This window comes from Budorcas taxicolor, chromosome 19, assembly GCF_023091745.1.
Source record: "Budorcas taxicolor isolate Tak-1 chromosome 19, Takin1.1, whole genome shotgun sequence".
NCBI lineage: Eukaryota > Metazoa > Chordata > Mammalia > Artiodactyla > Bovidae > Budorcas > Budorcas taxicolor.
The window spans coordinates 34831720-34845358 of NC_068928.1; the positions used below are offsets into that span (position 1 = coordinate 34831720).

General features: G+C 51.9%; 1 protein-coding gene across 1 annotated transcript; it reads left to right on the forward strand.

The window, feature by feature from the left end:
- The first annotated feature begins 3800 nt into the window (after nucleotides 1–3800).
- TNFRSF13B (TNF receptor superfamily member 13B) lies at nucleotides 3801–13639 on the forward strand. The gene is made up of 4 exons (XM_052658616.1): nucleotides 3801–3993; nucleotides 6374–6619; nucleotides 12828–13013; nucleotides 13389–13639. Exons 1-4 carry the CDS (start codon nucleotides 3801–3803, stop codon nucleotides 13637–13639), a joined length of 876 nt encoding a protein of 291 aa, XP_052514576.1.

Sequence of the window (13639 nt, forward strand, 5' to 3'; positions counted from 1 at the left end):
ATAGACTCCCATGAGTCCCTCGCGTTCTGTTTACTTTCCATCATTCTTTGTTTCTGCTTCTCACTCTAAATAGTTCAGTAGTCCTATCTTTAGGCTCACTGACCCTTTCTTCTGGCTACTAATCTGCTACTGAACATCTCTGGAGAGGCTTTACATTTCAGTTATTGGACTTCTCCATACCAGAATTCATTTCCATCTTTTAATGGAATATTGAGAATGATTTGGGGTTCACAGAAAAGTTGAGTGGAAATTACGGAGAAGTCCCATATACTCCTTACCCCAACACAAGCACAACCTCCCTTGCTACCAGCATCCTGCACCGAAGTAGCACACCACTACATTAACACATCGTTTTCACCCAACCTCCACAGTTTACATCAGGGGTCACTCTCCGTGCTGCTGACAAATGTATAATGACCTGCGCCCACCATGGCAGTATCACACAGAAGAGTCTCACGGCTCTGTATAGACCCTCTGCCCCACCTTTCTTTCCCTCTCCCTCCCCTCAACCCCTGACAACCACTGATTTGTCTTGTTTCCAGGATGAAATATGGCTGAATCACAGTGTGTAGACTTTTTAGCTTGGCTTTTCTCACTTAGTCATATTCAGTTAAGGTTCCTCCGTGTCTTTTCATAGCTTGAGAACTCACTGCTTACTAGTGCTGAATAAATTCCGTTGTTTGGATGAGCCACAGTTTATCTATCAGGTCATCTACGGAAGGGCGTTTTGGCTGCTTCCAAGCTTTGGTTCCTTTTTTACAATTGCTCTGTTTATTCATATCCTCATTTTGTTCATACATCCTTTTGCTGATTTTCTTTAGTTCTCTATGGTTTCCTTTAGCTCATGGAACACATTTAAGACAGTAGATCTAACATCTTTGAATAGTATTTCCAATGTCTAGGTTTCCCCAGGGATGGTTTCTGTCAAATCCTTTTTTTTCCCCCCCTCTCTGTGAATGTGCCATATTTTCCAGTTTCTTTGCATGTTCTGTACTTTTTTTTGAGAACTGAATATTTTGAGCATTATGTTGTGGTAACTCTGGAAATTTAATTCCCTCATTCCTCAGGGATTGCTGATTTTGCTGTTGTTGAGAGCTGGAGTCTGTTTGTGACTTTTCCAAACTATTTTTGTAAAGTATGTATTCCTTGTGTGTGGTCACCAAAGTTTCTGTTCATCTCTGCAGTTAGCCAGTGACCTGACAAAGATTTTCCCCAAGTCTCTGTTGCTCCTGAATTTCATGATGATGGGTCTTGGTTTGAGAGAACTTATTGTGCAGGAGGCCTGATTGGCTCTTTGAATCTGGAGGCTAATGTCTTTCAAACATGTCTCTGAAACTGCCATCAATTAACATTATATCTCCTGAAATAATTCCGTATTTTCATATCTTTTCTCTATTTTCTGGGATGTTTCTTTAATTACCTCTTATAACCCTTCTATAGATGTTTTGATTCTAGCCATTATATTTTTAAACTTATAGTCATTCTTATTTGTTCTATGCATATTATTCTTTAAAAGTAGCACATCATTGAGAACTCCTTGGCATCCAGTGGTTAGGACTCCGTGTTTTCACTCCCAAGGGCCTGGGTTCGATTCCTGATCAGGGAACTAAGATCCTAACTAAAATAAAAGTAGCACATTATCTTTTTCATGGATGCAAAAGTTCTCTTTCTGAGGATGTCTGCTGATTGTCTCTTAGTTTTCCTCTGTTCCCTGCATTGTCTCCATTGGCTCGGGTGGGTTTCTTGTGCTTGCTTTGTCTCAGGTCTCTTTCATGCAGAGGTGGTTTTCCAATATCGGGTGACTCCTGGCTGTGGTTTACAATTCTGACTGTGGCACTGACAGCTGATTGGAAGTTGTAGGTAAGCAGACGGGGTTTTCATGTAGAAGTTTTGCTCCAAATGGTCAGGCAGCAGCGTGGTCATTTTTTTGAGAGAATCTCCCAGGCAGTGCCTCCAGGCCTTTTCCTTTGGGTCAGTTTTTCCAGAGCCAAATCTGCTGGTTTTCTTCCACTTGCAGAATGGGGAAGGATGCATTTTTATAGACCTCGCCATGACAATTCTGAGGTATGGCTAGGGTAATAGTGGACCTCAAAGCCACCCTCAATTGTGTCTGAGGTGACCCCCAACCTCCTGCTTGGGTGGGTGAGGGGCCATCACCTGCCTGGGGTCAAGCCCTCTTTGTGTAAATTTTCCCCAACCCTATTCCACGGCTCTGCGCTCCATCCCCGCTGTCAGAGGCACCAGAGCCTCCAGCTCCAGGAGCTTCCTAAGGTTTGGTGACCCAGTTCTGCTTCCTCCCCTGTGAACTTCAAAAGAGAGAGACATCACCTGAAGCCAGTCACCCCAGGCCACCAGCTTTCCATCTTCCAAGATGTTGCTGTCATTTGTCCCCTGCTGCAGCTACTTCTTCCATTCTACTCTTGAGGATGACTATATTTTTAAAAATTATTTACTTACTCTTTTATTTGGCTGTGCTGAGTCTTCATTGCTGCACAGACTTTTCTCTGGTTGCGTTGAGCGGGGGCTACTCCCTAATTGCAGTGCTTGGGCTTCTCATCGTGGAGAATGAGCTCGAGTGGAGCCCAGACTCAAGGACACTCGAGCTTCGGCGGTTGTGGCTCCCGGACTCGACAGCGCAGGCTCAATAGTTGCGGTGCACGGGCTTAGCTACTCCGCAGCATGTAGGACCCTCCTGGGTCAGGGATCGAACCTCTATTGCACTGGCAAGTGGATTCTTTACCAGAGTCACCAGGGAAGCCCCGCGAGGACAACTCTCTTGCCCTGTCCTTTTAGTTTGGTTTCAGGAGGGAAGGAAGATAAGCCCCTGTGCTTAAGCTGCCAAGTCAGGTGGGAGCCACTGGTCTTTGCTTGGTGGTTTTTCATTAAAGAATAAGCAAAAACCTCACGATACCTTTAAGAGAAGTTGTTGGGGATGCAAATGCCATGAAATCAGACAGAAATTTAGAAAAGACTCAGCAACACACGACCAGCTGGGATAAGTCCCAGGCGCCTTGTGGAGCCAAAGAACCAGACACAGAAGTTCAAGACTGGGTGGTGCCAGCATCCTGCGGGCCTGTAATTCTCAGGCTCAGACCAGGAGTCACCGCTGGGAGCAAGTGTTGGGTGAGGGGCCCACGAGAGTCACCAGGGGCAAGAAACATTCACCACCTTGGCACGGTGGCTGTGGCACAGGTGTGCACACATGGAGAGGTTTGTCAGGCTGGGCTTTTGAGACGGGTCACTGTGGGTCTCAGCAGAAGGGACGGGAAAGGACATTTATTGAGTGCCTGCTGTTTGCTAGGCGCTGGCTCGGTCTGCTTTTCTTTCTAATTCATTCATTTAATGAGCACCTAGGATGTCCGAGGCACCACTGAGATCCTGCGGACCCCGCAGCAAACAAGTAGCGCCTGTGCCTGCCAGGCACTGCTGGTTACCAGGGAGACATCAGGGAGGTGAGGTCAGTGACGAGAGTACATGCAGATGGGGGGCGACGACAGGGTGTCAGAAAAGGCTTCCCCGTGAGAACGAAGCTGAAACAGATCCGACGGGTCAGGAGGAAGTGAGCAGCCGCGGAGCAGGAAGAGCATCGTATGCGGAGGGACCAGCGCACGCAAGGACCCCGTGAAGGCCTGCGTCCACGAGGGCAGAGAACAGGGCCGAGCAGGGCGCACTGTCTCGGGAGGGGCCTCCGAACCAGCGAGTCCCGGCTGGGAAACTGAGGCTCAGTGTGGCGGTCCCGGCTGCCCAGCGAGCATTGCTGGGGAGGAGGCCAGCTTTGTCTGTTCCCCCTCCACTCACACATGGGAGGCCGCCTGGGCTCCGGCCTCCAGCTGCCCTCACGCTTCCGCCTCTCAGCCCCACAGGGCCCGCGGCGGGGGGTGGCCATGGAGCTCTGCCCGGAAGAGCAGTACTGGGACTCGCTGCTGAACACCTGCGTCTCCTGCAAACCCATCTGCAGCAGCCAGATTCCGCGCACCTGTGCTGCCTTCTGCAGTGAGTTCTGGGGCCCAGGCCCTCGCTGCAGGCGAGCAGCCTCTACTCCTCACACATGGGGCCTGAGGGGGTGGAGGAGGACAGACAGTGTGGGACCCTCTGCCTCTCGACCCTCCTGCCAGCTTGCAGCTTCCCCAGGGTGCCCTGTTCCTTCCTGCCTCAGGGCCTTTGCACAGGGATATTTAACCAGGGTTCCCTCCTGCCTGACCTTTAGGTCTCAGCACCAAGTCAGAGCTCATCTCTGACTGCCAGATGGAGAGTGGGCCCTCCTTCTCCGTTCTCTGCTTGCACTTCTTCCTGCGTCTTTCTACTATAGAAGTTATCAAACTGAGAGAGAACAGCATAACAAACCCGCCTATCCATCAGCAGCTTTAGAAATACTGCTTTTTCGGTTCCCAATCATTGTTTTAACTTGTGTATTTTAAAGTAAATCCAAGAACTCGTATCGTTTTTACCTGTGAATAGTGGATCATGAATCCTTAATACATAGGCCTTCAAAATACAAACTCAACATTTTATCACTCCCAGAAATAATTATTTAACATCGTCTACACTCACGCCATATTCTGATTGTCTTGACAAGTGTATTTTGCTTGCCTGATGGAACTCATCATGACTTGTATCATGTTCTTTCCTGTGGGTTTGTTTTATGTGTGTCTCAACCACTAGACTGTGGGCTCAATTCCTTTCTTAAGCCTAGCACAGTGCCTGACACACAGTGCTTCATATAAATACTGGTGGAGTGGAGCTCAGAGAGGTGAAGTGCCTTGCCCAAGAACACACAGCATAACAATGGAAGAGATAGGATTTGAAAAATGACTTTCTGACACCAACACCATGACTCTGAGCCACTATCCTTTAGTGAGGTGGTCATTCATTATGTTGACTGACAAACCCTGGAAAGAGGAATGGAAATGACTACATTCCATGGTTAAAAGATGAACCATAAAGCACCATGGCTGGGAGAGACCCACCAGCTGATGGGCTGAGGAGCATGGAGGTTTTCTTGTAGGAGGCACCACCTGAGATTGATCACTGAAGGCTGAGGATGTGGAGGCCAGGTGAGGGGGAAGGGCGCCCCCTGAGAAGGGACCAGTGTGGACAAAGGCCCAAGACCCAGAAAATACAGCAGAAACACTCAGGCCCTGTGGGGAGTCTGTGAGGTCTGGCAGTGAGGGTGGTGGCCTGCGGAGCTGTCACCTACACAGGCACATGGGGGACCCGAGGAGGGTAGGAGGTCATGGCAACCCTGGGACAAGGCTGCCATTAGGCTAACTCCCCCTGTGCTGGGGTTGGGGGCCCAGGGCCAGGGCAGGGCAAGGGGAGGTCCCAGATCTATGCCTCCCTGGTCTTGTCCTCTACTTTGAAAAGGACATAAGGGCTGGCATGTCTGCACTGCAAAGAGGCGTGGTGAATATTCTACTTAAACCTTGAGCATTATTCACTATGTGTCAGGCACTGTGTTGGGGACTTCAAATCCTCATAGCAACTGTAAGAAATCACCATATTATATTGTGATTATCCCTCTCCTGGGAAACAGGAGACTGAGTCACAGAGAGGCCCAGCTGCCACGTGAAGTGGGGATGAGGGTGCCCCAACCCTGAGTAGCTTCAAGGTCTGGCTTCTGGGCCTCTGTCGTGTGCTGCCTCCAAAGTGCCTGCAAACCTGCCTGCAGGTCACAGTTCCATAGGAACAGAATCCTCCTTAGAGACAAAGGGGACCCGCCCTGCAGAAAGGCAGGTCTGTAATGCACTCAGAACTGCTCTCTGAGCAAGTATGAATGGGCTTCGTTTTGCTTCGCTTCTGCCCCTGGTAGTGATACATGTTTGAGCTCCTGTGACTCTCATTTATTATTAGGACAGGAAGAACAGTTGTTCAAGCTTTCCCACCTCCTGTCCAGGCCCCTCCCCAACTCACCAAGGGGTATGCTGGCTTCCTTCTCCATTCCTTGTATTTATAAGAGATATGCTTCTCCTTTATGAGATTTGAAAAATCGAAATAAAGAACTCCTGTGACAACGTAATAACTTAGATATCAACGGTAAAATATAACTAGAAAATCTATATATGGTTAGTACTAGGAAATGCACTTTTAAATAATATGTAGAGCAAAGAACAAATACTAATGAAAAATAAGAACATTTTAAACTAGATATAGAAAAAAATACTACACATCAAAACACATGCAGTGCAGCTTAACAGCACACGGTGGACAAGATACCATTTAGTGTTTGCATCATGGAAAAGGACTGGGACTACTCTGGAATTGCTTTTGGGGAACTGGACTAGGATTTTTTTTCACTGGGATGCCCTTTGAGGCCAAACCTGCAGGTCCTGTGTGTGTCCGTCACCCAGTAACATCACTGATCTCTGTCTCCCAGAGTCACTCAGTTGCCGCGAAGAGCAAGGCAGGTACTATGACCTGCTCCTGAGGGACTGCATCAGCTGTGCCTCCATCTGTGGACGTCACCCCAAGCAGTGCACACACTACTGTGAGAAGACGCTGAGGAGCCAAGTGAGCCTCCTACCAGAGGTCAGGAGACAGCGGGCCGGAGAGGCCCCGACCCGAGCAGACACCCTGGGGAAGCACCAGGTGCCAGAGCACAGAGGCTTGGATGCGGTTCCAGGTAAGCCACCTGCTGTGTTTGGCTTGCACTTGGTTCAAGGTCCAAGTGGGTGGAAGGCAGGCACCAGGCCTCAATAAGGAGGGGCTGTGAAGCAGGAAGTCCAGTGCATGCAAATAACCAGAAGCCAGACTGCAGGGTGGTCATCACAGGAAGAAAAACTAGGCAAAGTTTACAGAAGTCTGTGGGCAAGAAGAAAGCAGCAGAAGAAAAAAGACCAGATAGTTAGGAGTCTCCTGACAGCCTCTGAATGAGCTCTCAGAACACAGGGCCACAAGTGACCGGCACAGCCAATCTGTGAGCAAGACCCCCAAGCCTATTCAGAGAGACGGAGACTCATCAGGGCCTACAGGCCATGTCTGCCCCACACAGTGTCCCTCCGGAGGTCTGGGACTTACACGTGTCCCACTGTGTCCCGACACGTGTGTGTGCAGGTGAGGCCAGAGCTGGGCTTGGCAAGGACTGTAAACAGAAGGTGCTGAGTCCAGACCCCGGGTCCTGAGGGTGGGGGTGGGGCGTGGAGGATGGTCACACAGCGGAGCTGACCTCTCTCCATCCCCTCCTGCTCCCCACATCCTGCCCCCTGACTCACTCCACACCCTGCCAACCCCCACCTCGGCCCACTCCACCTCTCTGGGAAGGGCCATTCCTTTGTTTGATGGGAACAGTGCAAGCTTAGCTGGGCTGGGGCTCCAGGCATCCACACCTGTGGCCACTTCCCTCCTGTCTCTGTCTTCACGGGGCTTCTCTGTGGGTCTGTCTTCCTCTTTCTAAGGACACTTGTCATTGAATTCAGGGCCACCCTCATCCAAGGTGGCCTCACCTCCAGATCCTTACATTTTTTTTTTAAAAGTTTTGTTTTGGCTACATCGGGTCTCAGTTGTGGCACACAGGATCTTCCCTGCCTCCTGCAGGGTCTTTCAGGGCTCAGTAGCTCCAGCTCTCAGGCTTAATAGCTCTGTGGGATGTGGGATCTTAGTTCCTCAAACAGGGACTGAACCCCCACCCCTGCATTGTAAGCTGGATTCTCTTTTCCCCAACTCTACTTATTTATTTTCAGCTGCACTAGGCCTCTGCCCCTGCCAGCAGGTTTTCTCTCGTGGCGAGTTGCGGGCTGCTCTCTAGTTGTGGGGCACGGGCTTCAGTAGTTGTGGCCCATGGGCTTAGTTGCTCCATGGCATGTGAGAACTTCCCGGCCCAGGGATCGAACCCCTGTCCCCCGCACTGCGAAGCAGATTCTTAACCACTGGACCAGCAGGGAAATTCCCCAGACCCTTAACTTGGTCACATCCACAAAGGCTCCTCTCTCACAAATCAGGTCACATGTGTGTGTAGGGTGCCTGCCCAGGGGGCTCCTTGGGGGCACATTGGCATATAGCCTGGTGGTCGGTCTTGTCCCTGGCTTTTTGCTTATCCTGGGGCATGGAGTGTTTTCTCTTCCCATCCCTGCCACTGCCACATGCGACATCACCACTGTGAGGGCTGCCCTCAGGCCTGAAGCCAGGGAAGAGGTGCAGACAGCCTTGTGCACCTACCTCACTCCTCCCCAGCTGGCCCACTTGCTGGGCCAGGGCTGCAGGGATGCTAGCCAAACATTCCACTGGGTCCGGCGACAGCCAATAGCGTGGAGGCGGAGTGTCTGCCCCATTCCCCCAGAAGGCAGACCTGACCATGAGCACCAGTGGCCGTGGGCCCAGGCTCAAATCCTGTCCTCCCTCAGCCACACCAGCCAAGCCAAAGCCACTAGGGCCCTCAGGATGGTCACAGCACTGCCAGTCTAGCTGGCTGGAGTTCCAGCCTAGCAGCAGCAGTTTCCAGGCGAGACTGGTTCTGAGAACAGTGTAAAGGGTTGAACAAATCAAATGGAAAGTTCAGTTCAGTTGCTCAGTCGTGTTCGACTCTTAGAAGTCCCATGGACTGCAGCATGCCAGGCTTCCCTGTCCATCACAGACTCCCAGAACCTACTGAAACTCATGTCCATTGCATCGGTGATTCCATCCAACCATCTCATCGTCTGTTGTCCCCTTCTCCTCCCGCCTTCAATCTTTCCCAGCATCAGGGTCTTTACCAATGAGTTAGCTCTTTGCATCAGGTGGCCAAAGTATTGGAGTTTCAGCTTTCAGCATCAGTCCTTCCAATGATATCCAGGACTGATTTCCTTTAGGACTGACTGGTTTGATCTCCTTGCAGTCCAAGGGACTCTCAAGAGTCTTCTCCAATATCACAGTTCAAAAGCATCAATTCTGCGCTCAGCTTTCTTTATAGTCCAACTCTCACATCCATACATGACTACTGGAAAAACCAAAGCTTTGACTAGATGGACCTTTTTTGGTAAAGTAATGTCTCTGCTTTTTAATATGCTGTCTAGGTTGGTCACAGCTTTTCTTCCAAGGAGCAAGCATCTTTTAATTTCATGGCTGCAGTCACCATCTGCAGTGATTTTAGAGCCCCCAAAATAAAGTCTCTGTTTCCACTGTTTCCCCATCTATTTGCCATGAAGTGATGGGACCAGATGCCTTGATCTTAGTTTCCTGAATGTTGAGTTTTAAGCCAGCTTTTTCACTCTCCTCTTTCACTTTCATCAAGAGGTTCTTTAGTTCTTCTTTGCTTTCTGCCATAAGGGTGGTGTCACCCACATATCTGAGGTTATTGATATTTCTTCCAGCAATCTTGATTCCAGCTTGTGCTTCATCCAACCTGGCAATTCACATGAGGTACTCTGCATATAAGTTAAATAAACAGGGTGACAATATGCAGCCTTGATGTACTTCTTTCCTGATTTGGAACCAGTCCATTGTTTCATGTCCATTTCTAACTGTTGCTTCTTGACCTGCATACAGATTTCTCAGGAGATAGGTCAGGTGGTCTGGTATTCCCACCTCTTTAAGAATTTTCCCCAGTTTGTTGTAATCCATACAGTTAAAGGCTTTGGTGTAGTCAATAAAGCAGATGTTTTTCTGGAATTCTCTTGCTTTTTTGATGATCTAATGGATGTTGACAATTTTATCTCTGGTTCCTCTACCTTTTTTAAATCCATATTGAACATCTGAAATTTCTTGGTTCATGTACTGTTGAAGCCTAGCTTGGAGCATTTTTGAGCATTACTTTCCTAGCGTGTGAGATGAGTGCAATTGTGTGGTAGTTTGAACATTCTTTGGCATTGCTTTTCTTTGGGACTGGAATGAAAACTGACCTTTTCCAGTCCTGTGGCCACTGCTGAGTTTTCCAAATTTGCTGGTATATTGAGTGCAGCACTTTCACAGCATCATCTTTTAGGATCTGAAATTGCTCAGCTGGAATTTCATCACCTCCACTAACTTTGTTCATAGTGATGCTTCCTAAGGCCCACTTGACTTCACATTCTAGGATGTCTGGTTCTAGGTGAGTGATCACACCATCGTGGTTATCTGGGTCATTAAGGTTTTTTTGTACAGTTCTGTGTATTCTTGCCACCTCTTCTTAATATCTTCTGTTACGCTATACTGTTTCTGTCTTTTATTGTGCCCATCTTTGCATGAAATATTCCCATGGTATCTCTAATTTTCTTGAAGAGATCTCTGCTGCTACTGCTAAGTCACTTCAGTTGTGTCTGACTCTGTGTGACCCAATAGACGGCAGCCTACCAGGCTCCCCTGTCCCTGGGATTCTCCAGGCAAGAACACTGGAGTGGGTTGCCATTTCCGTCTCCAATGCATGAAAGTGAAAAGTGAAAGGGAAGTCGCTCAGTCGTGTCCGACACTTCGTGACCCCATGGACTGCAGCCTACCACGCTCCTCTGTCCATGGGATTTTCCAGGCAAGAGTACTGGAGTGAGGTGCCATTGCCTGCTCCGAAGAGATCTCTAGTCTTTCCCATTCTATTGTTTTCCTCTATTTCTTTGCATTGATTGCTGGAAAACCTGCTTGAAAATGAACCAAGCACTGCCCCTGGTGGCAGTGCTCAGAACTGTGCCTGCCGGCCTGGTTCTTACGCAAGCACAGAGGTCACCTCCTTTCCAGACAGAAGTCCCTGGGCCTGGGGTCAGCAGACAGCGAGGCACTGGGCCAGGCCGCTCCATCCCAGGGCCAGGTCACTAGGGCCGAGACAGGGCAGCAACCAAGCTGCAGACCTGAATGGCTTGGTGACTGAGCACAGGAAGCAGAGCAGAGGCGGGGACCCTGTGCTTCCATCTGGCAGCCAGCAGGCTCCCCTCTCTTTCCTGTCTGGAAGGGGTGACATGCATGAGTTGTGATGGGAGAGAAAAGGCATTAAGACCGAGGTTTGGGGCACGCTCCCCAGAAGCAATGCCTGCTGGCGGCGGGGTTGTCGATTCCCAGGTGTTCCCATCGAAGCACATCTCATCCCAGGCTGTACCCCAAGTGCTCGCCTTCCCCTCCTTCCTCACTCCCTGCCCCTGAGGTCCGGCCCATCTCAGTCTCCATCATGCAGCTGGTCCCCAGTCAAGGACTGCATCCACGTCACCGGAAGTGACAGTGCAGAGTCTGTGGGACTCTGAAAGCATGCCCGTGTCTCCAGCCTGGGTGCAGCTAGAAGGTGACACGTTCAACGGTTCAGCCCAGCCTGACCTGAGGGCAGAAATCAGGAACCATCTCCGAATGCCAGCAGCCAGTCTCCAGTCAGTCTGAGTGTTGGAATTCACGCTGAAAACACCTGAAATATGCAGATGTGTGGTTGTGAATTGACCTGGCGGTCCTGTGTACTGAGCAGCGTCAGAGAATAGATGCTGGTGGCTGGTAATTCTGCCTCTGACGGGAAGGCTTGTCCAGCCGGCCTGATGGTTTCCCTTTATCCCGGGGTGCATAGGACCAGACGGAGAGACCTGGGAACTGGGAAACATGGTGTCACCTGGTTCTGCACACCCTGTGACCTCTCCCTGGATCCTCTCACCTCTCAGGATCTCGGCCTCCAGATCAGGGTCTTTGCTTTCCCTCCCCCACCCAAGGCCTCTCTGAGCTCTGGTCAGCACCGCTGGCCTGAGGTGGTGACACCAGCCCGCTCAGAGCTCTGTAAACATCAAGGCAGCACAGGCCAGCAGTCACTTTATCCAACTCTCTCTTGGGAGTGTGTGTAAGGAAGAGGACCAGTGTCCACGCTCATCATGTGTGTGTGTGGTTGGCCAGACCCTGGCCTGGAGTCCATCAGGCCTGCCACTGATTCCAGCCCTGCAATTGGGACCACGGTGATTCTGAGGCTCAGTTTTGTTTTCTGCAAGATGGACTATAAGACGGTGCAACCACTGTTGAAAACCATCAGGCTCCTCAAACAGCTCAACACAGAGCTGCCATCTGCCCCACACTCCACCCCTGGGATGCGTCCATGAGAGTGAGCCCAAGGTCCACATGGAAACCTGCACGTCTGACACCACTCCACAGACAAATGACACACGTGGCCAAGGCCTGAGCTTCGGAAACACACTGAGGGGCTGGCACAAAGGCCCCGTGCTGCAAGTCTGTCGGTGGCCACAACTGGTGCAGAGACAGCCTAGTGGAGCCTGGGAGAGGGGGGTCACCACGATGGGTGCGGGACTAGGCCCGCCCCCAGGCATACATGCAGCGGCTGCAAAACCCTGCGAACACACTGAACCCCTGCCTCCTCCACTTTACAGCTATGTAGCCATGGACTACACCTCAGTCTCTAAAGAGGTGACCAGCCCTCACTTCCAGAGCACGAGGATCTGGGAGATGCTAAAGAATGCACTGTGTGCTCCAAAGGCAGCAGACGGCCAGCAGCCCTTCCTCCAGGTGGAGGGAGGCCCAGGGCAGGTGATGAGGGCAGGGCTTTGGCTCAGGCCCTGAGAGGCAGAGGGACCAGCACCCTATTTCCCTAGGGCCCCCGGCTTTACCCCTGCCCCCCAAACTCAGAAGCAGCTGCACTGTCTCTCTCTCGAAGCTTGTGCCCACAGGTCGGACAGGCACACACCCTCCCCCTCCCTGGATAGCTATCTCCCTGTTCACCCAGCCTCCTCTGGTCCTGCTGCAAGTCACACGCCAAAGGAGACAAGAGCAAAAACGGTGTCCAGCTCCACCATCTCAGAGGCTGCTCCAGGCCAGGGTGGGAGCAGGCTAAGCCTGACCCTCCAAGGGGGTGAAGGGTAACCACAGAGCTTGCGTTGGGCTGACAGGGCAAGAGCGAGCATGGAGGAGGGGCTGCTCCCTGAGGAGAGCCGCCTCAGGGAGGCCTCTCTCATTCTCACCCCGGCCTTGTCCGGCAGCGCCTGCAGGGCTGAAGCTGAGCGCTGACCAGCTGGCCCTGGTCTACAGCACGCTGGGCCTATGTCTCTGTGCCATCGTCTGCTGCTTCCTGCTGGCCGTGGCCTGCTTCCTCAAGAGGAGGGGGGTCCAGGTCTCCTTCCCGACCCGCCCAGGGCCGTGTCCCACGCAGGCCAAGGCCTCCAAGGGTGAGTGTTCACTGGGGTCCCAGGCATTGCTCTGTCCTCGCCCTGCCCTGTTTCTAAGTGGACTGCGCCAGGCAGCTCCTCCTGGGGAGGCCTGGAGCTGGTCGGTGCAGCACCCGCTCAGACCAGATGAACAAGGTCAAACATCAAGGTGAGATGAGCAGAGGCTTGAGGAAGGGTGGGTGGAGCATGGGATGGGGGTGTTAGGCCCTCAGCGCTAAAACCGGAGGTGGTGGGTCTCCTGGCGCTTTGGGACTGTAAGACCCGCACCTGCACATCCGCCCCGGCGGAAGAGGAGGGCGTGGCCGGGCTGCCTCGGGGAGAAGGCGGAGGAGGAGGGGTCCGCGCCGAGGCCAACGCCCTCTCCTCTCTGCACAGATGATTGGATGGAAGCCGGCCGCGTGGCAGGGACGCCTCCCGAGCCAGTGGAGACGTGTAGCTTCTGCTTCCCGGAGTGCAGGGCGCCCACCCAGGAGAGCGCAGGCGCGCCCCCGACACCCGTGTCCGAGCGCACAGGGAGGAGGGCGAGCCAGGAACAGAGCGCAGCCGGACAGCCCTGCGTGCGCGCTGCGAACGGCGGGATCGAGGTGGTGTACACACCAGCGCAGGAAGGAGGCCTGGCCACGTGA